We start from the raw sequence: 27,746 nt of genomic DNA on the forward strand, positions 1-27,746 counted from the left end.
TTTTTCTAGATCAATACATAATCTAACAAAACTATATTGGATGAGGGCTTGTCGAGTTAGACACAGGTTTTGCAACCTTGTACGAGTACAATAGAGTCAGTATTGCTTTAAAAAATGATCTCATTATTTCACACTACCATTTTTGAAATTTTGACATAACTGCATGACTTCAAGTACAATAAGGATATGAGAAGGATTTTTGGACTCCCGAGAATAAACACGTGGTACAAAATGGGGTACCAATGCATTTAATAGAGATATATTTCAAACTCTGAAAAATAAAAATGAGACTATATTTTGTACAATATGCATTTGATATAGATATTTAGACACTGGAACCGAAAACGAGACTGAATTGATAAAATTGTTTCGACAAATTATTTCTATTGAAGCACGTGATGTAAAATGCTGATACGTTATTGGTTATATTTTATGTACGATGTGGAATAAATACTCTTGTCGAAAAAGAAATACAATATCAAAATAAGAATACTTAAATTAATTTCCCATACAACAAGTGTAATTACTATTTTGCATTTGGTGCTGTAATATTCTAATATAATACATTAACAGCGCGAATGTGATATTTCGATTTAATGTACCCCACAACAAGAGCTGTCCGTAAGACAGCGCGCTCGACTTTTTTAGTGCTTGCCTATAATACAAAACATTGACAGTTAAGGGCCATAATTCAAATAAAATCTTTGACAGAATTACCTTCTCCTGGACATGTTTGGGAATCATGATTGTAAACAAGTATTCCAACTTTCAAATTAATATCTCAAACAGTTCAGTCAAAAAGTGGACTGGTACTAAAAACTTAACCAAGATTCTAAGTCGATAAAAGGCCTTAATTTTTAAAACAAATCCTTGACAGAGTTACCTTCTCTTGCGTACAGATGGGGTAATGATGTGAAATAGCATTAAAAGTTTTCAAAAGCAATATCTCAAAGGGTTAAGGCAATAAGTGGATTTTACCCATATTCAATGTATTTTCTAAGTCAAAAAGGGGCATAATTCTGTCAAAAACCTTGACAGAGTTATGTCCTCTTGTCTGTTGATGAAGGTCGTGATGGTAAACAAGTATGGTCAGTTTCAAAGCAATACCTCCAATGGTTTTGAAATAAAGTGAGGTGGTACAAAAAACTTAACCAAGCTCAATACACTTTCTAAGTCAAAAAAGGGCCATAATTCTGTCAAAAACCTTGACAGAGTTATGTACTCTTGTCTGTAGATGGAGGTTATGATGGTGAACAAGTATGGTAAGTTTCAAAGCCATACTTGTAATACTTCTGAAATAAAGTGGGGTGGTACGAAAAACTTAACCAAGGTGTGACGCCAACGCTAACGCCGACGCCGACGCCGGGGCGAGTAGGATAGCTCCCCTTTTCATAGAAAAGTCGAGCTAAAAAGGAATTAAACGTGTACATTCTATTTAATCATATCGTGTTAAAGTTGACTTTTATGGTATTAATGCAAATGTATATAAAACTAAATGCCAACATTACGTTTATACTGGTTGTGTTTTTATCATCCGGAAGAACAATACAGTTTTCAAATTGTCAGTGGTATTTTCACAATGTTTCTGATTGCCGGTCATTTTCTTTATCAATAATATTATCGAATTACACTTTATTTCCCGCTTGATGTCCAGTAAATACCTGTAATTCTTATAATGCTTATAGCACAATACTGAATATTCACATCAAATTTCACGTAGTAGAACTACTTTCAATCTTTGTTGTTTCCATGTTGATTTTTGAAAATCCACAATGTGTTACGATTGATATTATTCGGTACGGATTTTTTACGCATTTGTTCAAAATTGAAATGAATAGTTTATAATTTACAAGAACTGTCTGAGATACTTTTTGGAATAAATAAAAATACATTTTCTAATTTTTCATAGAGGGAGGCACCGGTTTCGCAACGTATAACAGTCAGCAGCCGCCTTCATATACACAGCCTGGCTATGCTCCGTACCAGCAGGGTCATCCCGTACCAGTTCACGGTCAAAGTAATGTTGTAGTTGTCTCACAGCCTGGTGTACAGGGGGTCAGAGGAACATGTCCATACTGCGGTGTATGTTTTTGCTGTCCTTATATATAATTAATTTCTGATAATAAGACACATTTCTTTAAATATTTGAGCAATAGATTTGAGTTTAATCATGCCATTTTTTAAACAATTCTTGAATTTATATATTTTATTGATTTTTTTTGTTTGAAATATTGGAATAATTTTATGAATGTATGTTTTGCAGCTTGGGTTTGCAAGGTCCGACTACTCTACAATTGGTATACTGATCGCTATACTGTTTTTCCCTCTTGGTGTAATCTGCTGTTTGATGATGACGGAGCGTCGATGCACTCACTGTCGAGCTAAAATATAGACTTGTTGTCCTGCATGCTATTTCGTTGTCTGTGATATCTTGTTACCTTTTTGATAAATTGCAGTGCCTTAATTAGAACAATTAAAGCTCAACCTTTTAATATTATTACTGATACTAGCTGGATTGCACACAACTACTAACATGTTATTGTTATAGACAAAATCTACATATAATCAAGCATATATTAACAATAACTTATTCGTGTCAGCAACCGATGATATTTTATAAAGAATCATGATGTAAAATTTACTATAACAATAATAATGACTTGTTACTTAAACGTATGTCCAAAATTGTGCATTTACGCTTAAACTTGTTTAAATCCGTCTCTCCAAAACATAATAAAGATTGTTTCCAAATTAACAGTTTGTATTTGTATCTTAACCCGTAAAAATGGTTTTGTAGAGACTTAAAGATTTTTGTAATCGATATTAATACCAGCGTATTTCATTGACAGTTACAAAGCACAGTTATCGATTGGTAAACAACTGATGTTAAAATCAATAGAACGGTCGAATGGGACAACGGTCGAATGGGACAATGAATCAGAACAAATAAATATATTTTCCGTGAAACTTATCTGTGCTGTATCGGTACGCTTAATCGATCATATTAATTGCAGAATCCGCTTATTCTAGGTCATGCCATCATTTCATAAACACGAACTTTTCAATTATTTGTTATTGATTATTAAGAGATTCTTTTTATGTACTTTCGCCTTGATGTTATGTTCACTACTTATAATTATTGAATAAACAAAATGCCACTTTTAATACTTGAAAATTTTACTTTAAAGACACTAACTAATTTCGCTTCATGTGAAATGATATCTAGGCTTTCATCACAGAAGTTTGTTTGCGAGTTATCTGGATTTTGTGAGGTTAGAAACATATGGTTATTATTTAAAATTAAATGAGACATTTGTAATATTGATATAAAACAAATTTTAGGGGAGCAACAGAATCAAAGTGGATATCAGGTGAAATTTAACAACTAATTCGTAAATGTTTCAAACAGGCTAATAAGCTTAAAAAGTCGGACTTCGGTTAGCATCAAAATTCTATCAGAATATCAGTCAAGGTTACTCAACTTTAAATCGACTGTCAATCATTTATAATTCTTTCTGTGAAGCAACAGATAATGGAAAGGAAATTAGAATCGTATTTCGTGACATCAACAAAGCTTTTGATCGGGTATGGCACAAATGACGTATTACTAAACTGTCAGCTGTTGGAATTTCCGGTGATTTACTTCTTTACGAAGACATGAGCTGAAATGGTCTTCTCAGATTCATATCCGACTTACTAGTATTGATTTTAAAAGTAAAACATGATCTATACAAGTGCTTACATCTATTGTTACAAAGTTATAGCTACCACGAAATTGAAAATGAAATTTTACCGTGCATATCCAGTAACGCAGAATGTGCAATTATCGTAAAAGTAACGCCGAATCTGTGCAACGCTATTGCCAAAACGAATAACACAGTAAGTAAACAGACCAAACTATCTTATCAAAGTTAAGTTTAAACTTAACCTGTCCGTTAAACTTAGCACCTGTCCGTGCTCTGTCTTTGCCCTGTCCTGTTTTTGTTTGGGGTCCCCCTGGGCTCCTTGCCATTGGTTCTTGTTGCTGGGTCATGTGGGGGTTGCGTTCATTGAACGCCGCCTTTCCTTGTTGATCTTGTTTATCATATTTTAAAGAAATATAAGCGTACGGCTGCTATGAAATTATACTTTTACCAGCATAATATTTTTACAGGAATACGTTTACTTGTTTAGATCATTCGTGAGAAAGTCAACCTGATTACCGTTTTGAAGGTGACTTTTGTGTATCTTTAAATAAATATGTACATTTAACACATTAAAATTTTTTTTTTTAATTTCTGTATATCTTAGGCATTTGTCAAACCTCAAGTGTCGTATAACAATAGAAGGAAGCTGGTAAAATAGGATTAAGCTCTATCAATTACACTGCGCATGTGCATCAGCTCTGTCCCGGCTCCCTAACATGCATTGTGCATGTATATAGGCTCATCTACGGCTCCTTTACATGTACAGCGCATGAGCACCAGCTCGGATACGGTGACTACACATGCGCGCTATCGGTTCGCCCAAAGTCAGCTCCGAGCAGTCGTCTTCTACATTTTCTTCTGAGCACAAGCATTGTTTCATTTCTCTTAGAAAAATGTCTTAAATAATTGAATTTCTGAATTTGAGGTAAAGTTAATCAAATTATATCACATTTAAAATAGTTTAGATCTTTACATAAATTTGTATGTCCAGCTTTTTGGGACATTTATTCCAAAATATTCAACTTCTGAACTCTGTTTTTATTTCGAGGTCTGACAGTCCGCGTAGTGGTCAAACTTTAAATATTGTTGATAAATTGTTGCAGCTAATAATTCTTAATATAATTGTTCACTTAAATAAATTATTTTAACTGTTTATCGATAGTGTAATTATTGTGTTAAACTACGACTCCCCAGCCGGTGACATTTATTGTAAGTCACCGTCATCAACCATAGAAAGACAAGACAAGATCGTTCAGCACGACATTTTTGTTGTGCTTGTGGTATTTTTAGTTTCAACTTTTCGGCATTTTCTAGTTGGGTGGTTCCAATATTCCTACTTGAATAATGTTGAATCACCCTTAGGATATGTTGCCTGCTTTTTAAATTTGTCTTTTGACGTCTTATCTGTGATACGCAGGCTTCATAACCTCTGATCCCCTTTCAAAATTCCATTTTATTTAGTTCCGCCCATTGTTTTCTCGTTTAGGGCACACGCTTTTTATTACTTGGGGACCATACGCCGCTTTTCATGGAATGGCACGGAAGTGTCACATTGAAGGTTCCATGATAACCGCCGTATGAACACATCTGCGGATGTTTGTAAATTCAAAATTTTACTATTTCACGTTTAAATGTTGAATTCTGCTTAAGCCGGTGCTAGGGGGCGTGGACGGTAACTTGCACTTTCCAGTACCGTCCATGAACAGGCTCAATCAAACCGAGCCTGCAACATTTTCAATTTTGCCGTGTTGGGCTTTCTTTAGGAATTCTGTATTTATCTATTTTATGATCACATCCGTGTTATTTGTGCCGTGTGGCGGCTGTAAAAAGTCTCCCCGTACATTTAATCAATGATGTTATATTTTCGATCCTTGAAGATCGTTCAGCACGACATTTTTGTTGTGCTTGTGGTATTTTTAGTTTCAACTTTTCGGCATTTTCTAGTTGGGTGGTTCCAATATTCCTACTTGAATAATGTTGAATCACCCTTAGGATATGTTGCCTGCTTTTTAAATTTGTCTTTTGACGTCTTATCTGTGATACGCAGGCTTCATAACCTCTGATCCCCTTTCAAAATTCCATTTTTTTTAGTTCCGCCCATTGTTTTCTCGTTTAGGGCACACGCTTTTTATTACTTGGGGACCATACGCCGCTTTTCATGGAATGGCACGGAAGTGTCACATTGAAGGTTCCATGATAACCGCCGTATGAACACATCTGCGGATGTTTGTAAATTCAAAATTTTACTATTTCACGTTTAAATGTTGAATTCTGCTTAAACCGGTGCTAGGGGGCGTGGACGGTAACTTGCACTTTCCAGTACCGTCCATGAACAGGCTCAATCAAACCGAGCCTGCAACATTTTCAATTTTGCCGTGTTGGGCTTTCTTTAGGGATTCTGTATTTATCTATTTTATGATCACATCCGTGTTATTTGTGCCGTGTGGCGGCTGTAAAAAGTCTCCCCGTACATTTAATCAATGATGTTATATTTTCGATCTTTGAAGATCGTTCAGCACGACATTTTTGTTGTGCTTGTGGTATTTTTAGTTTCAACTTTTTGGCATTTTCTAGTTGGGTGGTTCCAATATTCCTACTTGAATAATGTTGAATCACCCTTAGGATATGTTGCCTGCTTTTTAAATTTGTCTTTTGACGTCTTATCTGTGATACGCAGGCTTCATAACCTCTGATCCCCTTTCAAAATTCCATTTTTTTTAGTTCCGCCCATTGTTTTCTCGTTTAGGGCACACGCTTTTTATTACTTGGGGACCATACGCCGCTTTTCATGGAATGGCACGGAAGTGTCACATTGAAGGTTCCATGATAACCGCCGTATGAACACATCTGCGGATGTTTGTAAATTCAAAATTTTACTATTTCACGTTTAAATGTTGAAATTCTGCTTAACCGGTGCTAGGGGGCGTGGACGGTAACTTGCACTTTCCAGTACCGTCCATGAACAGGCTCAATCAAACCGAGCCTGCAACATTTTCAATTTTGCCGTGTTGGGCTTTCTTTAGGGATTCTGTATTTATCTATTTTATGATCACATCCGTGTTATTTGTGCCGTGTGGCGGCTGTAAAAAGTCTCCCCGTACATTTAATCAATGATGTTATATTTTCGATCCTTGAAGATCGTTCAGCACGACATTTTTGTTGTGCTTGTGGTATTTTTAGTTTCAACTTTTCGGCATTTTCTAGTTGGGTGGTTCCAATATTCCTACTTGAATAATGTTGAATCACCCTTAGGATATGTTGCCTGCTTTTTAAATTTGTCTTTTGACGTCTTATCTGTGATACGCAGGCTTCATAACCTCTGATCCCCTTTCAAAATTCCATTTTTTTTAGTTCCGCCCATTGTTTTCTCGTTTAGGGCACACGCTTTTTATTACTTGGGGACCATACGCCGCTTTTCATGGAATGGCACGGAAGTGTCACATTGAAGGTTCCATGATAACCGCCGTATGAACACATCTGCGGACGTTTGTAAATTCAAAATTTTACTATTTCACGTTTAAATGTTGAATTCTGCTTAAGCCGGTGCTAGGGGGCGTGGACGGTAACTTGCACTTTCCAGTACCGTCCATGAACAGGCTCAATCAAACCGAGCCTGCAACATTTTCAATTTTGCCGTGTTGGGCTTTCTTTAGGGATTCTGTATTTATCTATTTTGTGTCTTCGTCTGAATTTCAACATCAACAATCATCACTCGAGATCATAGAACAACACAGAGAACAACATAAAACATCAGCCTTGATTTTAATAAGTCCACTACCATTTAGAGAGATTTTTCCCGCCCATTTTGATAGGCAGTCTAGTTACGGCCGACGCGAGTACAACATTGAAATTTAGATAAAGAAAACCCCCTAAAAATATTATAAAGTCAACAATCCAAGTAAGAAGTAGAATCTCACTATCATACGAATAGCACCGTGCTCGCGTCGCACTGGTGGCAGTTAGGCAGGGATATGAACCTACATTTCTGAAGATCATCACAAACAAATATTCAGTCAACCATATTGGAAACGTTACACTTTATAACTCGATAAACATCAACATCCGTGAAGGTTAACTCGGCCCATTTATGTAAACCAAGGGAAACTACTCGTACTAAGACCGTTGTATTTAATCAACACAGTTTCCTTTCCTTGACTGTTTTGCTTGACTAGTGAAAACTTGGCAATTTAAAAAAAAATCTAGAATAATTTGTTATTAACAGTATATTTTTTTAATTTACAGAATTGGTAGAAAATATTGCAGGCCTATAGTGCAACATTTATCACAACATAGAGATTTGTGATATATTCATCATTACAATCTGATAGAGAGCAGACATTGAGATAATTGATTTTTATATTTTTGTTTAGTACAGTAAAACCAAGAACACATACATACAGAGTAAAACTTTTAACAGATGTTCTGAATACTGTACAACCTTGAGTAACAGACACCTAGAGAGATTCCACATATGTTTGCTTATATACATAAAGATTTATATTTATTTTAGATCAGTAGGTCGTTCGTGCCTGAAATAATGCACGGAAGGGCACCTGAGGTCTTCCTCCACCAGTAAAGCTGGAACGTCGCGATATGACCTATACTGTGTCGATGTGACGTAAAACCCAAAACAAACAAACAAAAAATCAGTAGGTACAGTTAGACCAGTCTCATAGACCATACTTCAATACAGTGCAACCTCAACAATAGATATCTTGTAGATTTGCTATATTTTGAATATTTCCTTATTTCTTATTTGTCCTAAGCATACAACTACTACATATAACATAATGAGTAAGGCCCAATCTCCAACTAGAATATATGACTCAGATACAGATGAACAATTTCAACCTCAATCAACCTCATTAGAAAAATTAATCTAGAACGCTTCTCACTCCTAGGGAAGAAGATAGTTTGAATGAGGAAAATTTTAGCAACTCCATGTGGAGAAGTTACATTTAGACTGCCAAGACAAAAGATTAACACTAATAAAAGAGCCTATATAGAACCACCTGTGTCTTTGGCAGTATCAGACCATAAATTACAGTAAGGATAAAAATGTCGAACCTGTTCGTGATAGGTACAGATGTTCGAGGAATGAAGAAATTATAAGTTGTGGGCTGAGGGCGCCCTAATAAAGGACCCTGTTTTAATAGAAAGCCCTTGGCTAAGGTAATATGATAAATAGAGTCCAGATTGCATTAAATTTCTACCTAGTAAATCCTTTGTTCCATGAAAAGTCCCGACCAATTTTTAGTCACAGTCAAGCAAGTCTTGAGGGTCAAGGTTGGTCGCATGAGATTTACACAGGTCTGACGGGCAAGTTTTTGCAACCACGAGCAGGTGGCAATGACACCTAGGGTACGACAGGCTTCAAGCATAGACCTTGGGGAAAAAAGAATAGATAATTTTTACTGATAGTCCAGCTCATAGATCAAGAGATACTACAGATGTGTCCGTTGCACATAGAAGTAGAATTAATGATTATAATTTTAACAACCCTAGGTTTTTATTTAGATAACAGACAAGCGTATCCTGAGACAGATAACAGCTATAATTCTCAAGTTTCTATGGCGCCTAGAAATTTGAATGTAGGACATTATGGTAATGCCCAACCTTTGATACGTCCAATGGTACCAGCTACATATGATGGTACCACTTCATTTGAAAATTATTTGAGACAGTTTGAACTAGTGGTCAGAATGAATAGATGGCCCAACATTGATAAAGCCATGAATCTATTGATTAGTTTGAGAGGAAAGGATCTTGGTTCCTTAAGTGATATTTCGTTAGATGAACAAAATGACTATGATCGAGTAAAAGAAATCTTACGAGAAAAGTTTTTGAACCCAACAACCAAAGTAGTCTCTACAAAGCACAGTTACGAAGCAGAAGACAGAGGAAGAATGAAACAATCCAAGATCTTGCATCAAGCATTAAAGAATTAACCAGAAATTCATTCCCAGGAGCTACACATTTAATTGTAGAACAAGAAGCTAACACATACTTCTTGCAAATTTTAGAAGAAAGGGAATTGAGATTTTATATACAACAATCTAGACAAGAAATTCCACAGTAAGCCGTATTGATGACATTAGAAAGTCAGTTATTTCTACAAGAAAGAAGAAAAAGGATGAGCTTCAGTCGTAGAAATGATGACTACAATCAGGCATTTCAGCACTTTAGTATTGACAATATAGAAGATAGACTAGCAAAAATAGAACATAGCACACAACAACCAAACAAGTCAGCTAAAAATAAGAGTCACATTACCTGATTTCATTGTGGTAAAAATGGACATATGCACAAAGACTGTGATAGTCGAGACAAGAGAGCAGATTTACCTTATAATAGATATCCCACTTCATACATAATCAGAACAGATCAACATTTAGCCAAAGCTATAACAACTCAATGCCAAAACAAATAAAGTATCAGGAAAACATCAACAGGCTGTAACTGAGAAACCGCACTAAGTTTCAAACGACCCACAAATTATAATGAAATGTATATGACTGTGAAAATTTAAGACAAAATATTAGATGCACTAATTGATACTGGTTCCACTTGCACTATTATATACAGTCAAGTTTATATTCAAAATTGGCCCAAAATAAAATTTGTCATAAAAAAGAGGTGGTCATTCCAACTTAAAGTCAGCAGATGGTAAACCTATTCAAACCGATGGTATAATTGACCTAGATATTTTAATAGGACAAAACAAATATAGACAAAAGACTGTTATTGCAGATGTTGAAGTACCTATGGTAATTGGATTAGATTTTCTACATGAAAATAAAAGCTCAATTGGACATTATAGGTCCATCTAGAAAAAGTTATCTGCAAATTAAAGAAAAAAGCACCATTAGTATATAAAATACAGATAGCAAAAGATACAATGGTACCTCCTGATAGTGAGTTAATTGTTAAATGTATGTAAGAAAATCAACCTATTGATTTCAACATAGGTATGATACAAGCATTAAATAATGTGTGGCAAAAGTTAGGTGTTTTAATTAGAAAAACCTTAGTTAACCTTCATGATGATTTTATACCAGTCAGAGTACTGAACATTACTGATCAACCAATAAAATTGTATAAAAGTACAAAAGCTTGTCAAATTGAACCTGTTGAGGGAATACAACCAGATGGAATCAAAGAATCCTGTTACAGTATTTTCAATATAGGTGAATCATCTATCATGCAAGAGAGAAAACAGTATATGAAGTTTGTAAGCCAAATCTTACAAAAGACCAATTTATAGAAGTTAAAAGGTTATTGATAAAATATCAAGATGTCTTTTCCAGGTCAAAAACTGATCTTGATTAAAAGATAGAAAAACAGCATAGAGTGAACACTGGGCAAGCACCGCCAATAAAGCAACAACCTACAAGAGTTCCTATAAGCATGCGGTGAAGGTGTACAAAAAAGAAATTCAGCGTATGATTGATGCTGAGTTAATAGAGCCTAGTTCTGGTCCTTGGAGTAGTCCCAATAGTACATGTGAAAAAGAAATCAGGAGAGGTTAAGACTATGCGTTGATTTCAGAAAAAATAAATGCTGTAACTTTAAAAGATTCTTACCCATTACCACGAACTCGTGATTGTTTAGACTCTTTACAAGGAGCAAAATGGATTTCTACTTTAGATTGCACATCTTGCTATTATCAAGATGCACCCAGACGATAAAGACATAATAGAGAGAAATAAGAATCCCTAAAGAAAGCCCAACACGGCAAAAATTGAAAATGTTGCAAGCTCCTGTTCATGGACGGTAGTGTCAAATGCAAGTTTACGTCCAATAGTACCTGTGAAAAATAAATCAGGAGAGGTTAAGACTATGCGTTGATTTCAGAAAAATAAATGCTGTAACTTTAAAAGATTCTTACCCATTACCACGAACTCGTGATTGTTTAGACTCTTTACAAGGAGCAAAATGGATTTCTACTTTAGATTGCACATCTTGCTATAATCAAGATTCACCCAGACGATAAAGACAAAATAGAGAGAAATAAGAATCCCTAAAGAAAACCCAACACGGCAAAATTGAAAATGTTGCAAGCTCCTGTTCATGGACGGTACTGTCAAGTGCAAACTACCGTCCACGCCCCCTAGCAACGGCTTAAGTAGAATTTAACATTAAAAATGAACTGGTAAAATTTAGAATTTTGAAACATCGGCATATGGCGGTTATCATAGAACCTTCAATGTGACACGTTAGAGCCATTCCATGAAAAGCGGCATATGGTCCCCAAATAAAAAAAATGTGTGTGCCCTAAACGAGAAAACAATGGGTGGACTTAACTAAAATGGAATTTTAATAGAAGACTTCAGTGTTGTTATATTTTCTGGTCCTTCGGGATCATTGATGCCAACACTATAAAGTGCTGAGAATTGAGTACCGCTCAAGCCGGTGCTAGGGGGCGTGAGGGATGTTGCACTTATTCATTATCCCTCATGTACAGACTCAATCAAACCGAGTCTGCAATTCTTATGTTATTTTGTTGTGATTAATGCTTCCGAGGGATCACTTTGTTTCCAGAATTTTCTTTTGTGTGTCACAAAGGACAGTTTGCCTTCAAAGTAATGCCTATGGGAATGTGCAACAGTGCTAGTACCTACCAACGCCTTATGGAGTTAATAATGTCTGGCTTACAATATGAAATCCTTCTAATCTACTTAGATGATTTGATTGTATATGCACAAACATTTGTTGATCACTTGTATAGTTTGTTTGTTTGTTTGGATTTTTACGGCACGTCAACACATAACTGGCCATATCGTGCCGAATGCTATAATAGGCTTAAAATATTATGTAAAACATTGTAAATGACAATAGAAATGAGCCAATTAGATCCTAGAATACAAGTTTATCTCTTTTAAATAATCAATTATGTTTTTTTGATGGAATTGTATTAAAAAGTTCTTTGAGTGAATTTACAGAATAAAATCTATTACGGGCCTGTGAAAAATCATGACATTCAAGAAGAAAATGCTTGACAGTAAAATTTTCATTACAACCTACACAGAAAGGGGCATTGTCATTTGTTAGGAGATAAGAGTGGGTAACTTTAGTGTGTCGAATTCGGCATCGAAGAAGAACTGTTTGATCACGGCGGTTTGACAGAGATAGAGATGGTGACATATCAAGAGATGGGTTTATATCGTGAAGTTTATTAAAAACGGCATTGTCCCAATTTGCTTTCCATTCAGATGATACGAGTTTATTTATAGCCGGTCTAAAATCACAAGCAGGTAACAATAAGTCAGTTTTTTGAAAATTTAATGATTGTTTAGCTAAAGCATCTACTTTTTCATTTCCTCGTATTCCTACATGACTTGGAATCCAATATAATTTAACATATTTTGTTTTCAGTATATCATGAAATCGTAAAAGAAGTTTCTTTACTATGATATTGTCAGATTTTTTATTTTTAATGGATATTAAAACAGAAAGCGAGTCAGAAAATATCACAAATTTATCGTGGGTATGCTGTGCTATGTATGACAATGCTAAATCGATAGCTTTTGCTTCAGCAGTAAAAATTGATGCATTATCTGGTAACCTCATACTAGATGTAAAATTATTTTCAAACACAGCCGCACCTACTTTGCAACCTTCTTTTGAACCGTCCGTATAAATATGTATAAAATCTTCATGTTCTTCCTTAATTGCTAGAAACTTCTCTTTGAAATATTCAGGTGAATTTGATGCCTTTTTTATATTTGAAAGGTTAATATTTATTTCCGGGGATATATAAGTCCATGGTGGAACATCCTCATCGTCATTTTGAAGGATACTGTCTGGATTAATTTTAAGTTTATCTAAATCATCTTTTAGACGAAGGCCTAATGGTTTAATTTCCTTTGGTTTGTTAACAAATTTTTCAGTATAACTTGGTTTGAAAATAATATGCGATGGTTCCCCAGCTTCCGCATATAGACTTTCTACAGGTGAAGTGCGAAAAGCACCTAAAGCTAAACGTAAACCCTGGTGATGTATGGTATCTAGCATTTGAAGATATGATTTTCTTGCAGACCCATATACTACAGAACCATAATCTAATTTTGATCGGATAAGACTTCTGTATAATTTCAGTAATGTGGAAGAATTTGATCCCCAATTTGTACTTGATAAAACCTTAAGTAAATTTAAAGCTTTTAGGCATTTAGTTTTCAAATGTTTAATATGTGGTATAAAAGAAAGTTTTTTATCAAATATAATTCCTAGAAACTTAGCTTCATCAACTACTGGAATTTTAGAACCAGATATGTAAAGTTCAGGGTCATTATGTTGTTTTCGCAATCGGCAGAAATGAACACATTGAGTTTTTGACTTTGAAAATTTAAACCCATTTTCTATTGCCCACTTCTGAATTTTATCTAAATTTTGTTGAAGTTGCCGTTCAATTGTTCTCATACTTTTCGATCGATAGCAGATAAGAAAATCGTCTACATATAGAGAACAATCTATGCCTGGTGTAAGAGCGCTAGCAATATTGTTTATTTTAAGGCCAAAAAGTGTAACAGAAAGTATGCTCCCTTGAGGAACACCTTGTTCTTGTTGGTGGTCTTGAGAAAAAGTTGAACCAAGTCTTACTTTAAAGTGCCTATCATTTAAAAATCCAGAAATGAAAAGAGGAAGTCTGCCATTAAGTCCAGCATTCTTTAGATCTTTTAGGATACCATATTTCCAAGTAGTGTCGTAAGCCTTCTCAAGATCAAAGAAAATTGATACCAGGTGTTGTTTATTTACAAAGGCTTCTCTAATAAAAGTCTCAAGTCGTACAAGATGATCGTTTGTACTTCGCTGTTTACGAAAACCTGACTGAAAATTAGTGATAATTCCATTATTTTCTAGATACCAAACTAACCGATTATTTATCATTCTCTCGAATGTTTTGCAGAGGCAACTTGTAAGTGAAATTGGACGATAATTTGTAGGGTCAGTTGAATCTTTTCCAGGTTTAGGGATAGGAATAATCAACGCATTCTTCCAAGTGTTGGGAAATTCACCAGATACCCAAATTTTGTTAAAAATGTCAAGAAGCAAGTCTAAGGATTGGGACGGTAAATGTTTAAGAAACTGGTAGTAAATTTCGTCCGGGCCTGCAGCACTATCTTTTGCAGTTTTGATTGAATAAATTAAGTCATCAATAGAGAAAAGGGAATTATAGTCTTCGTCGTTTGTTGAAGTAAAATTAATATACTCTTTCTCAGCTTTACATTTTTGTTGTTGAAATGTATTTGAATAATTGCTCGAAGAAGAGTTCTTTTCAAACGTTTTAGCCAAAGTATCTGCAATATCTGTTTTTGTTTTGGCATATTGGCCATCACCAGTTTTTAAGTGAACAGTTGGACTCTTTTTATACTTACCACTTATTTTTCGTACTGCATCCCAGACTTTCCTAATAGGAGTATTTGAATTAATATTTTAAACATAAGATTGCCATGATTGGCGTTTAGATTGACGCACTGATCTTCTAGCTTTGGCTCTAAATATTCTATTATTTTCAAGGTTTTCTGTTGTAGGGCTATGTTCAAACTTTTTGAGTGAAGCTTTCCGTATACGAACGGCTTTTTTACATTCATCGTTAAACCATGGTTTTTTGATTTTGTTACTTTTATTATTATTTTTTAATGGAATAACTTTGCAAGCAATCGTATGTAATGCTGAAGAGAAAGTTTCAGCTATATCATCAGAGGTGAAATCAAATTCATTTTTTGTTAGATCAATAGAAAAAGAGCCTAGTAAATGTGTCCCAATCTGCTTTCTTAAATTTAAAAATTTGACGTCCTTCATCTGGTATAGAGTCATTTGATGTAAGTAACAATGGACAATGATCACTGCCGTACTGGTCATCTAAAACTTTCCAATCGAAGTCCAAGTATATAGCAGAGTGGACAATCGAGAGGTCGATGCAAGAAAACGTACCTGTAGCTGGATGTAAATATGTAGGTGACCGATTGTTTAATAAACAAAGCTGAAAGTTATCTATCAATTTTTCAGTTATATTACCCTTATTATTTGTAGATGTACTGCCCCACATAGGATTGTGAGCATTAAAGTCGCCTAACAAAAGGAAAGGTGATGGTAATTGCCGAACAATACTTTCAAGTTCATCACTTGTTACCGTTAAATTTGAAGGAAGGTATAAAGAACAAATTGTTAGTGGTCGATGTAAGGTCACCTGCACAGCTAAAGCTTGTAATCTTGTGTTTAGTTTTAATTCTTTTTGAGGAATGCAATTTGCGATAGCAATGCTTGTACCACCTGATGTTCTGGCGTTACTAGTGCATATATAATTATAAAGTGTATAATCTTTTATAGAGATATTATCTTTAGGAGATAACATAGTCTCCTGAAGACATAATACATTTGGAGAGAATTTTGATAATAGTAAAAGTAGATCATTATAATTTGACTTAAGACCTCGGCAATTCCATTGTAGGATAGAATGACTTCTATTATCCATTTTAAAGAATATTTATATCATTTAGGAAACTTTATTGGACTTCTGCTATTCGGAGTTGGAGGAGGGGAGAGGTATAGATCCTCATCCTCCATCAATTGGGTGTCGTTTTGGTCCTTGTGATTCAACAAGCTTTCGTGCATCTTGAAAGGAAATATTTTGCGTATACTTCTGACGAAGAATTTCTTTTTCCTTTAACCACAAGGGGCATGACCGGGAGGTGGCGTAATGCTCTCCTCCACAATTTGCACATTTAACAGGAACGTTACAAGTCTCATTTTTGTCATGGTTTGAGCTACATCTGCGGCAAATAGTCTGCCTAACGCAATTTGATTCATGATGACCAAATTTGAAGCATTTGTAACATTGCATTGGGTTTGGAATGTAAACCGCAACGCGAACGTTAAGGTAACCTACTCGTATCGATGATGGGAGAATGGGTGTGGAGAATGTTAGAATAAGGCTATTCGTTGGCAGTCGTTTACCATCTCTTGTAGACTGAATGCGCTTGACATTTGACACCTGCTGTGATTTTAACTCTTCAGCAATATCTGCTTCTAGCATTCCAGCAAGGTCAGAACATCTGAATGACGCCCTTGCTGGAGTTTAGAGACTGGTGTGGTGTGGCAGTTGTGTCAATGTTAAAAAGCTGTACATTTTCAGAATAATGTCTGATTGTTGTTTCCGCTCTACCTCTATCAAGAGTCCTCCATTGCGGAGTTTCTTGACAGATTTAGGTGTTCCAATTAAAGCCGAAAGTTGTTTTTCTATAATGAAGGGGCTAAGTTCAGTAAGTGATTTGGAGCCGTTTGATTTGATAATCAGAGAACGGGGAAAAAATCCATGAAATGTTACAATTTGAATCCTCTTGCGATTTTCGTTTTTCTGTTTGTATATCCATAATGAAAATATCAAAATTCGTCTTCCGGGTTTCCCAGCCACCTCGGACTCCAACATGGGGATGTGCGATGGAGACGGATATCCAGTCTCCGCACATCAAGGATACCAGAGAGATATACTCGCATAAATTGCAAATATTTACAACCTACACAATTAGCCCATTAGCCACCGCCTTCTTGGATATGTTATACTGTATTTATAATGCATATATGAAATATTGTTTTAACATAACGGCACCCATCATGGCAGTTCAGTAGGAATTAAAGGTATACTAGAAACACAAATAGGAATAAAAATTTAAACTCAGATTTTTTTTATTTTAAATAATTTGTGTGCATTGAATTGTATTAATTTCGGGACCGTGTAAGTTCAATGAAATTTTCAAGTATTTAAGAAAATATATATCCAAGGGCAAGGCATGACCAGCCGATTGGCCAAAGCCGGGCTCACTTGGTCACCCGTCTACCCTAAAGCAGAGGCCAAAGCAGTGTGTTAGGAGTACTGGAGATCCCTGGGTATCCTTCAACTACCAGGACCCTCTTTTCTAGGTTACGGGACGCTGCCCACGGCAAACAGGCAGTCTGGGTGTTGGCCATATGTCCGTCATACAGGTGCACAGCAGCGCACCCCCATAACGGACATATGTTACTCCTCCTCACCACGTAGAGGTACCCAAAAGAGGAGGCACTTGTATAGGTTAGAATTGACACTTTAAAAACTTAAAGAAGCAAACAAATGTTTCTTATTTCAGATAAAAGTAAATTTCTTAGGTCACACTGTATCAGAAGGAGTTAAAACATAACCAAACAAGATAGAGGCAATAACAAAATGGCCAGTAACGAAAACTGTGACAGAACAAGAGCTTTTCTAGGAACAGCTGGATATTATCGTTCATTTATCAAATCCTTTGCTCAAATTGCACGCATTTTACACAAATTGACTGGCAAAGATGCTCCTTTAATTTGGACGGATGAAAGCATGCGAGCATTTCTTAAATTAAAAGAGGCTATAACAACAGCTCCCATTCTAGGTTATCCAAATACTAAAGGCAAGGACATTATAGATTCCGACGCAAGCTCAACTGCGATTGGAGCAGTATGCTCACAAATACAGAACAATGTAGATAAAGTACGTAATAGGCTATTTTAGTAAAACACTGAACAAACATGAGGTCAAATATTGTATAACTAGAAGAGAACTGCTTGCAGTTGTAAAAGCTGTTAAATATTTTCATCACTATGTGTATGGTGTGTCTTTTAAGATAAGAACAGCCCATGCAGCTATAACCTGGCTCATGAATATGGAGTTATCAAGCGGTCAATTAGCCAGATTGCTAGAAAAATTAGGTTCATATGATTTTGAAATTTCTCATCGAAGTCGAGCGAAACATGGTAATTGTGATGACCCTGTGACCCTGTAACTACTGTGAAAGACGTGAGCAATCATCAAGAGAAGAGACCAAGAAAGAGAGCTGCAGAAGAATGAAGCATTAAACATTATGACTTCAGTTGAACTAACAGATAGCTGGACAAAACCGATACAGATAGAATAGTTACAACAAGAAGTCAACAATGATCTAGAGCTGAAACTTATGCTACAGTGGAAAATAGAAAATAAAAGACCTGCATGGGCTGAAATTTCACACTTTAATTCAGACGTTAAGAGATACTGGTCACAATGGGATCGTATTGTACTTCATAACAGACTACTATATGGAAAATTGAGTAATATTTGGTACACATTACTGGCAGTTTATAGTACATTAAAACTCCAGAAATAATGTATTATATTTAATACATAACCACAAAACAGCAGCCTATCTTGGCATCACAAAGTCAAAAATTCAAAGATTATTTTATTGGGTTAATTGTAGCAATGATGTAGAACTTTTGTGCAATTCATGTGAAACATGTCAGTCCCGAAAACTTCTACAAACTCGTGCGTGCAAAAACAAGGCTTTTAGCATGAAATAATATCAAGCAGGTCGCCCACTAGAAAGAGTCGGCTTAGATATTTTTGGTACATTACCTACGTCAGATAATAATAGCAGATTCATCCTTGGAGTCGTTGACTTTCTTACAAAATTGGTATAATTGTATCCAATGCCAAACATGTTAGCCACTACTTGTACTGATATTTTTATGTCAGAGTTTATTAGTCGTTTAGGTGTTCCGAAGACAGATAGTAACCGATCAAGGAGACAAATTGAATGTCATTTATTTCAGGAACTCTGCAACAAATTAGGTATAGATATGACAGGCTGTTCACCATTTCATCCCAAACCAATGGCTTGTGTGAAAGAGTTTTTAAAACATTAGCCGATATGTTAGCAAAGATAGTAAAAAACAATCAGCGTGATTGGGATACTCATATGAGCCGTGTCATTACAAAACCAACATAGTGGGTTTGCGTCCAGCTTAGATCCAGACTAGCCTGCGCATCCGCGCAGTCTGATCAGGATCCATGCTGTTCGCTATCATGTTTCTCTACTTGTAATAGGGTTTGTAAGCGAACAACATGGATCCTGATCAGACTGCGCGGATGCGCAGGCTTGTCTGGATCCATGCTGGTCGCAAACACACTATGTTGGTTTTGTCATGACACGGCTCATATACCTTTTCTCCTTTTAGCATATAGAAGTGCTGTACAAGAATCAACAGGGTATTCACCTAGCCGAATGTTACTTTATCATGAACCTATATTACCTACTGACCCAGTTTTTGGTATATGTATACCGATAGAACATTATAAATCACCAAGTCATTATGTGAAGCCCCCAAAAAACAATTATGTACAATATACATGAAATTGCTCGCCGTCATTTAGCGCTCGCATCCAAAAAAAACATTACGATCATCGTGTTCATACGAGTACATACAACATAGGCGATAGTGTATGGTTGACCAATAAAACGCAAGTTAAAGGTAGAACCCCGAAATAAGAACATTGATGGCTAGGCCCATATGTCATAATCGAAAAACTGTCAGACCTCAACTATAAAATTAAATTGAAAAATAAAACTCAGATTGTACACCATAATCGTCTGAAACCAGTTGTTACCAAAATGTAATAAATTTGTTTATATTTATATTATAGGATCAGAGATTGGGACAGATTTTTTTTTAATGGAACTATTACCCGATGGGTGCAAAATGTAATGGGCACAGTTTTAATGGGCACTTGAGCAAAACAAATGGGAATTTTTTGTAACTTGTTTTAGATTTTTAATGTCTTAAACCCTTCACAAATAATCACATACAAACATTATGTCTGATCTAAATTCAATTTTTATTTAACATCTGTTTTTGTTGAAAGAGTTAGCCTTAGGTATTATCTGAATGTCACTTTTTATATATGTATCTGTTGTATTTTCTCTCAACTGATTAGATTTGACTTTCACTTTTTGAATATGCGCCTGTTTTTGTTCTGTTTCCACAGCCGTAAGACTTCCTGGAAGTTTAATTCTTCAGTAGCAAGGCGGATTTTCAGAAGTTTATCCAGGTTGTCAGCAGACAGCTTGCATCTGCAAAAATACAAAATTGTAATACTTTTCTGTCATTGTGGCCACTAAACAAACACTTTTAAGCAGAGCTGAGGGCTGTAAAAGAAAAACTCAGCAGTTGTACCAATAAACATTAATTTATATAATTTTGTGTTCTTTATTATAATGTAAAATATACAATAAAATATATTAAAAAATAAAATGCATTTCTTTAACTTTTAGTCTGCTGTTGGAAAATTTCTTTGGGTTTGGCAGCCAATACAGACCAGGCAACCTGCATATCTGAGCAGTCTGGTTATAGTCTGCACTGTATGATATTCAGTCAGTAGAATTTTAGTCCAGGCCAATTTAAGACCTGGTAGGTCTAATTGAAAGACAAGTCCATTGTAGAAATTAAACTTACCTGTGTTTAGTTATGATTTTGTTCTGCTGTGAAAAGACTCTCTCACAGTCAGCTGTATGTAGAGGAAGAACAGCTGCAAACTGAGCCAGCTTAATCATGTTAGGTACTTCTTTAGCATGACTTTCTGTCAGGAGACGCCAAAGAACCTTGAAACTATCAACAGGATACTTAAGGGACCGCACAATTTCCTTCACCAGACGCCATTCCTTTCGAACTATATCTTTGTTAAGAAGTGCTGGAGATGTCACATCACCATAAGTCTAAAAACAGATTGTATTTATAAGAACCTTATCAGTGATTTCTGCAGCCTTTCCTCCTTTAATTTACTGATACATACTGTTACATGAAGTTGTATTTTTTAATTGACCAGTCTTAATTTTCATACTGCAAAGAAACTGTTCCTGACATTAAAATAATTGAAAGAAAATTTGTGTACTATTTTATCAATCATTTTGAAAAAACAAAACAAAATTCTTAATATAGAATAATTTACCTTTTCTTCACCAAAATGATTTAATAAAAGTTCAATCTCAGAGTCTCCAAAGTTGGGATCACTGTCAACATTAATAGTTCTCAAACACAACACAAAGAAGGCATCAAGTAGTTGCTTTTGTGGAAACCTGCAGTAGAAAGTGTTAGTACTGTAATTTACTGTAAGTAACTGATACCATAGATACTGAACCAATGTTTTTAAAACCTTTCACTTCAGACCAGTGATTCACTGTGAATAAACAAAAAAACTGCATGTGCACACTACACATTGCTTTGATTTATAATCATACTAATTTGTGCACACTCTTTCAGGTTGCCTTGAAATACTACAAGTACTGTTACTGTATACTTTAAATACAAAATTTACATTTATTTTTTTAGAAGAAAACTTTTTGGTGCTATTTAATTTTTTCCCATACCTTTTATTAATATTATTCAGAAGAGAGTCCAGAAATTTCTTTTTTATGCCATCTAGGTTTAATGTAGAATTGGTCAACAAATGTCCCTTGTATTCAAAGCGCCCATCAACCTGGACTACATCACTGGAGTACTTCTCTATGTGAGTGCTGTACAACTGCCTGCCTTCCATCAAAGCTGTTAAGTCTCCTACACAACCATTCAAGGCAACCTGAAAGAGTGTGCACAAATTAGTATGATTATAAATCAAAGCAATGTCAATTGTTCTTTAAATGTAAATATGATTTATGACAAATTATTAATGATACTGGAAGACTGGTACATGTACACTTAAGCAATTGACTTTTTAGCAAACTACCAGTACCTGAAATTACAGTATTACTATGAATGATACAGGTATATAAGTTAACTAACAAACCTTTGCCTGTCCAATGTCTAGGCTCTTTTCCTGGTATTTCAAACACAGCTTCATGACTATAGGTAAGACATCCATCATTAAGTATGTTATGTACACAAATTGTGTGGAAGCCATTTTTTTAAGAAGCCCCTTTGATTTAGGATCTTTGGCAGCAACCCTCTGATGCAGATATGACAACAATGGATCAATAGTTCTGTATAGCGCTTCGACCGCCTCATAGCAAGAAAGCCATCTGACTGCATGTATTTCTTTGTATTTCAATACCGGATGGTTGAGAATAGCCTGTACTTGATGAAGTTCCTGTTCACGGGATGGAGAAGCCTTGAAATAGTAGAACAGGTTTGTCAAGAAACGTTGATACTCGCAGATGTTGGGCACAGATTCAGCAGCCTGACTTGTGCACAGAGCAAGGCGATGAGCCATGCAGTGTATGTGAATCATGTGCGGTTGCTTTCGTAGAAGTATGCCTTTGACTCCCCTGTCAGACCCTGTCATTACACTGGCACCGTCCGAGCCAAAACCTAGTATCTTGTCAAATGAAATGTTCCGTCTGTAAAATTCATCCACAATTACACTTGCAAGGCCCACACCAGTGCCATCTTCATATTCCACATTTCTTAAATAGATAGTATTGGGACAAGAAGTTTCAGGATCAATTACCACAGCATTAATGGTCATTCTTTTCTTATTTGCTATATCAGTACTTTCGTCTGCAAGAACCGCCACACATGGCGACTGATGCAACTTTTGATTAATTATACAGTCTAGATGGTCTCCGATTGCTGATAGAATCTCATTTGCAGTATAATAGCTCTTGTAATTCACCTTTTCTGAACATTCAAGTGCTTCAAGACCAGGTACATCAACAGAGTTTAAAAAGTTTACAAGACTCTCAAACTTTGACAATGGCAAGTTTTCCTTTGCCAGCCAAACAACAGTTTTAATCATTTTTACCATTGCCTCATCTTCCTTCGAAAAGGCTTTACTTACTGCTAATTGAAAGTTTTCTGCAAGTGATGGGGTTGCTACTGACTGAATATGGTCATCAATTACTTCATGTCGGTACAGTGTACTTGTGCGGAAATGTGTGCATCCTTTAGTCAGAGAGTTGTTTTTCCCATTAATTTTACAATACTTGCAAAACATTTTGCCATCTTCTTGATATAACCATGGATAGCTTTTGACCCAACGATCCCAACATTTTTTGTCAGTGATTACTGTGCCCGAATTTTGATCATCCGAAACTAGATCGTCTTTATGACTTTCTGTGGATTTTAATGGTGTGGCCACAAGAATATCTTTTGGGTCAACTGGATTGTTGTTACCGTCAGTCTTACTTACGAAATGAAACAAATTCAACTGATTTTTCTCGAATCTAAATATTTTCTTCGGCGGCATATTGATAAACAAGTAGGTTAGCAGCCGAAAGAAGCCGAAAGAAGTGCAAAGGGATCAGCCGAGAATAGTCACTTTAAAAAAAATATTATTACGGAGACGCATTTTATCCGTTTCGTACTAAAATCGATGTCAAAAATTATCAAGACATTTAAATTTGTTAACATTTATTTTTATTAAGAAACAGAGTTATGATAAATCATAAAAAGAAATCAACTACACATATTGATCCCTACGCTGAAGACTGGTACACATGATATTGTTTAATATCAGCCCTCGTGTTTACGTATAAAATTAACCAGTCAACAGGGGAAGTAACTCTTAATGACCGAATGTTATTATTTGTTTACCGAGCGACGATTTATTTCGTATGCGTACCTACAGCGCATTTGCTCAAAATTTTATGCGCAGTTTTCAGTTTTAATGGGAATATTACGCACTGCGCACCCTTATCCTAATCTCTGTAGGATGTTATCTTCAGCTCCTCAATCAAATAACAAATTGCCATTAAAGGAATACCTTCTGTGTGCATATGTGTGTAGAGAGTGCTGCATCGGATATGACAGAGAAGACCAATACAAAATACATAGAGAGGATAGGCATGAGACTTTTGTCATGTGTAGGTATAAGTGTGGTGTGACATTCCCTGTCTGTAGGCCGAGTTATTTGAAACGACACGAAGAAACATGCAAAAGAGGCGAAAGAAAACAGAAGATTCAAAATAAAGAAAAAAGGGGAAGAACAAAGAATAGAATGACTCCTTACCACAAATGTATCAACAACAAATCCACAACAAAGTATTAAAAATAAATCAAAATCAAAACGTCACATCAGTTCAAGAAAAGAATAAAGATACATCCTGTTTCCACACCTCACATCCAGCAAAACAAAGTAAGCAATATATCAACAACATCTTTATGTCAACAAACACAGAAATCTAATAATCATTTCGAACAGGACTTACTGTCACCACCAGATTTTGGTATCTTACTTAAAGAAGATGCAGACAAACCATTTGATCACAGTGAAACAAACATGCCAACATACAGCACTTCAATCAATAGTATTAAACCATTTGAGAATCCGCTAGCTATCAATACAACTACAACATTAAACAACAACAACAACACAGAAAATGATGAAATAAATGAATATACGGTAACAGATGAAATGTACATAATGAACTAGAAGAAAATTTAAAGGACATTAGTGAATTTCAAAAGCAACAAATGGAAAAAACTAAACCTACAGGAAAAGAAAATTAAAGAACAAGAAACTGAACAAGAAACACAAGACATACTCAAGAGACACATTGAATTTAAAGAAGGGTGAAAACAATTGAAATGCCAAGAAGAAAAAATATTGAAAGAAAAACAAAAAGAAAAACAACGATTGAAACAACAACAACTTAAGGATTGAATTGAAAGAAAACAACAAACAGCAGAAACAATAAAAACAACAGAAACAACCACAGAAACAACAATAGAAACAACAACAGGAATGACAACACATGATAACCGCCTTATAAGAATGAAAGACATACCGCTTAAACTTCAAACAGATACCATCATGCATGAGTCAAGAACTTACCTTAAAGGTGCTCCCTCAGCGTATATCAACACACCAAATGCTCAATTAATATGAAATCACAGAATAAATGCATTACAATTTGCCGTAGATAAAGGAACAATAAATTACACATACAAAGGGAGCACCGTAATAAAGAAAGAATCCGTAATACTAGAATCAGGAGATCAATATATGCTAGAAACATTTATCACACCGAAACCTATGTAATACTACTTGCAACCAAAATCAACGCAAACCTGCAATGTTGTCTGTGAGCACTGTGGCAGATACCCATTTGAAGAAGAAACGGATAAACATGACTATTTCATTAATTAATAACAGAAAGAATATTATTGAACCTTTAGAAGAACTTAAGTAAAAAAAAACATGAACAGAAAGAACATTATTAAACATTCATGAACAGTGATAGTATGGGATTATTTATATACTATGAACAGTAAAAGTGTTTGATTATTTATAAACTATGAACAGTGAAAGTGTGTGATTATTCATTAACTATGAACAGTGATAGTGTGGGATTATTTATGAACTATAAAACAGTGATAGTGTTTTTTTATCAAATGATATTCTTTTTTTTCTGCTATGGATAATAATGACTTCACTGAATTGATAGTAAACTGAATGAACAGTTAAAAAGTGATCAGTGCATAAATGAAAATATTATTTTATGTAAAGTTAAAGAGTTAAATAATTGTTACGTATTGTTAAGATTTTAATTGTTTCACAATTCTAAAGTTTAAAATCAAAAGTTAATATTCTTATATGATATTTGTTAAACATATGGAAAAAGGTGCTTATTTTATTAAATGTCTATTGTATAACTTGTATGAATATCTTGTAAAATTGTATAATGTTATTGACTACTAGTTCAAAATTCTGGAAACAAAGTGATCCCTCGGAAGCATTAATCACAACAAAATAACATAAGAATTGCAGACTCGGTTTGATTGAGTCTGTACATGAGGGATAATGAATAAGTGCAACATCCCTCACGCCCCCTAGCACCGGCTTGAGCGGTACTCAATTCTCAACATTTTATAGTGTTGGCATCAATGATCCCGAAGGACCAGAAAATATAACAACACTGAAGTGAAGTACGGGGCAACTTTTTACGGCTAGTTCGCGGACGAACTAATTATTTTGTGGGGGGAGCAGTGTGACATCTGAGGGTTCATGTTTCTATGCAATACTTTAATTATACAATTTCTACGACATCAATTACGGTTATTTTTATGGAATTATTTTCGATCTATTTTTGTATACATGAAACGTTCAACATGGGAATTAATATTATCTATAGTAAGTATTCATTGAAACTTTTTATTAAACACTGCTGCTGATGACTGTCATCGCGTTGAATGGATGTATTTTGCTGATTTCATGTCTGTTGACAACATTTAACTATCATTTTTGTCTTTGTTTTGTTTGCGCATGCGTTTATGTGCATCAGCTCTGTCCCGGCTCCCTAACATGCATTGTACATGTATATCGGCTCATCTCCGGCTCCTCTACATATACTGCGCATGAGCACCGGCTCGGACACGGTGACTGCACATGCGCGCTATCGGCTCGGAACGCCTTAAGTTAGCTCCGAGCAGTCGTCTTCTACATTTTCTTCTGAGCACAAGCATTGTCTCATTTCTCTTAGAAAATTGTCTTTAATAATTAAAATTCTGAATTTCAGGTAAATGTAATCAAATTATACCACATTTCAATAGTTTAGATCTTTACGTAAATTTTTATGTCCAGGTTTTTAGAACATTTATTCCAAAATATTCAACTTCTTAACTCTTGTTTTTATTTCGAGGTCTGACAGTCCGCGTGGTAGTCAAATTTTTAATATTATTGATAAATTGTTGCACCTTAAAATTCTTAATATAATTGTTAATTGAATAAATTATTTTAACTGTTTATCGATAGTGTAAACTACGACTCCTCAGCCGGTGACATTTATTGTTATTCACCGTCATCAACCATAGAAAGACAAGACTTTGTGTCTTCGTCTGAATTTCAACATCAGCAATCATCACTCGAGATCATAGAACAACAAAGAGAACAACATAAAACATCAGCCTTGATTAAAATAAGTCCGCTACCATTTAGAGAGATTTTTTCCCGCCCATTTGCCGTCTAGTGACGGCCAACGGTCTAGAGACGGCCAACGCAGAGACCGTCTAGTGACGGCCAACGCAAGTACAACATTGAAATTCAAATAAACAACAAGATTGCATTTGTAAAAAATGCCATGTCATCGCATAAATACAACACTAAATAGTAATGTAGGAACACATTTTTTTGTTTCTATACAGATTGCCATAATGCATAGATCACTTACCTATCTGTTATTATCAGATTAGTACCTTCAGACAATAAGATTTTTAATTTCTTACTTTATGACATAGTGACTGAAAATCAATGATCCCCAGGGGCGGGGCCAATTTTGACCCTAGGGCTTTAATTTGAATAATCTT

General features: G+C 35.3%; 3 protein-coding genes across 3 annotated transcripts; 1 reads left to right on the forward strand and 2 right to left on the reverse strand.

Annotated features, from left to right (window-relative positions):
- Positions 1–1,920: 1,920 nt before the first annotated feature.
- Positions 1,921–2,755, forward strand: LOC132719573 (membrane protein BRI3-like; the record flags this gene model as incomplete). The annotated part of the gene is given in 2 exon segments (XM_060703353.1): positions 1,921–2,082; positions 2,264–2,755. Coding segments are annotated over 2 exon segments (291 nt in total), but the record flags the coding sequence as incomplete, so codon positions are not given.
- A 17,649-nt stretch (positions 2,756–20,404) lies between these two features.
- Positions 20,405–22,589, reverse strand: LOC132719575 (uncharacterized). Its single transcript, XM_060703356.1, has 5 exons — positions 22,291–22,589; positions 21,875–22,083; positions 21,457–21,583; positions 20,964–21,223; positions 20,405–20,581 (listed from the first exon to the last, which is right to left on the reverse strand). The coding sequence occupies exons 1-5, from the start codon at positions 22,402–22,404 to the stop codon at positions 20,455–20,457; spliced, it is 837 nt and encodes a 278-aa protein (XP_060559339.1). The 5' UTR covers positions 22,405–22,589; the 3' UTR covers positions 20,405–20,454.
- LOC132719574 (zinc finger protein 862-like) lies at positions 22,427–23,688 on the reverse strand. Its single transcript, XM_060703355.1, has 2 exons — positions 22,555–23,688; positions 22,427–22,447 (listed from the first exon to the last, which is right to left on the reverse strand). The coding sequence occupies exons 1-2, from the start codon at positions 23,686–23,688 to the stop codon at positions 22,427–22,429; spliced, it is 1,155 nt and encodes a 384-aa protein (XP_060559338.1).
- Between the last annotated feature and the right edge of the window lie 4,058 nt (positions 23,689–27,746).

Source organism: Ruditapes philippinarum, unplaced genomic scaffold, assembly GCF_026571515.1.
Source record: "Ruditapes philippinarum isolate M1 unplaced genomic scaffold, ASM2657151v2 ctg5465_1_1_1_1, whole genome shotgun sequence".
NCBI classification, from domain to species: domain Eukaryota; kingdom Metazoa; phylum Mollusca; class Bivalvia; order Venerida; family Veneridae; genus Ruditapes; species Ruditapes philippinarum.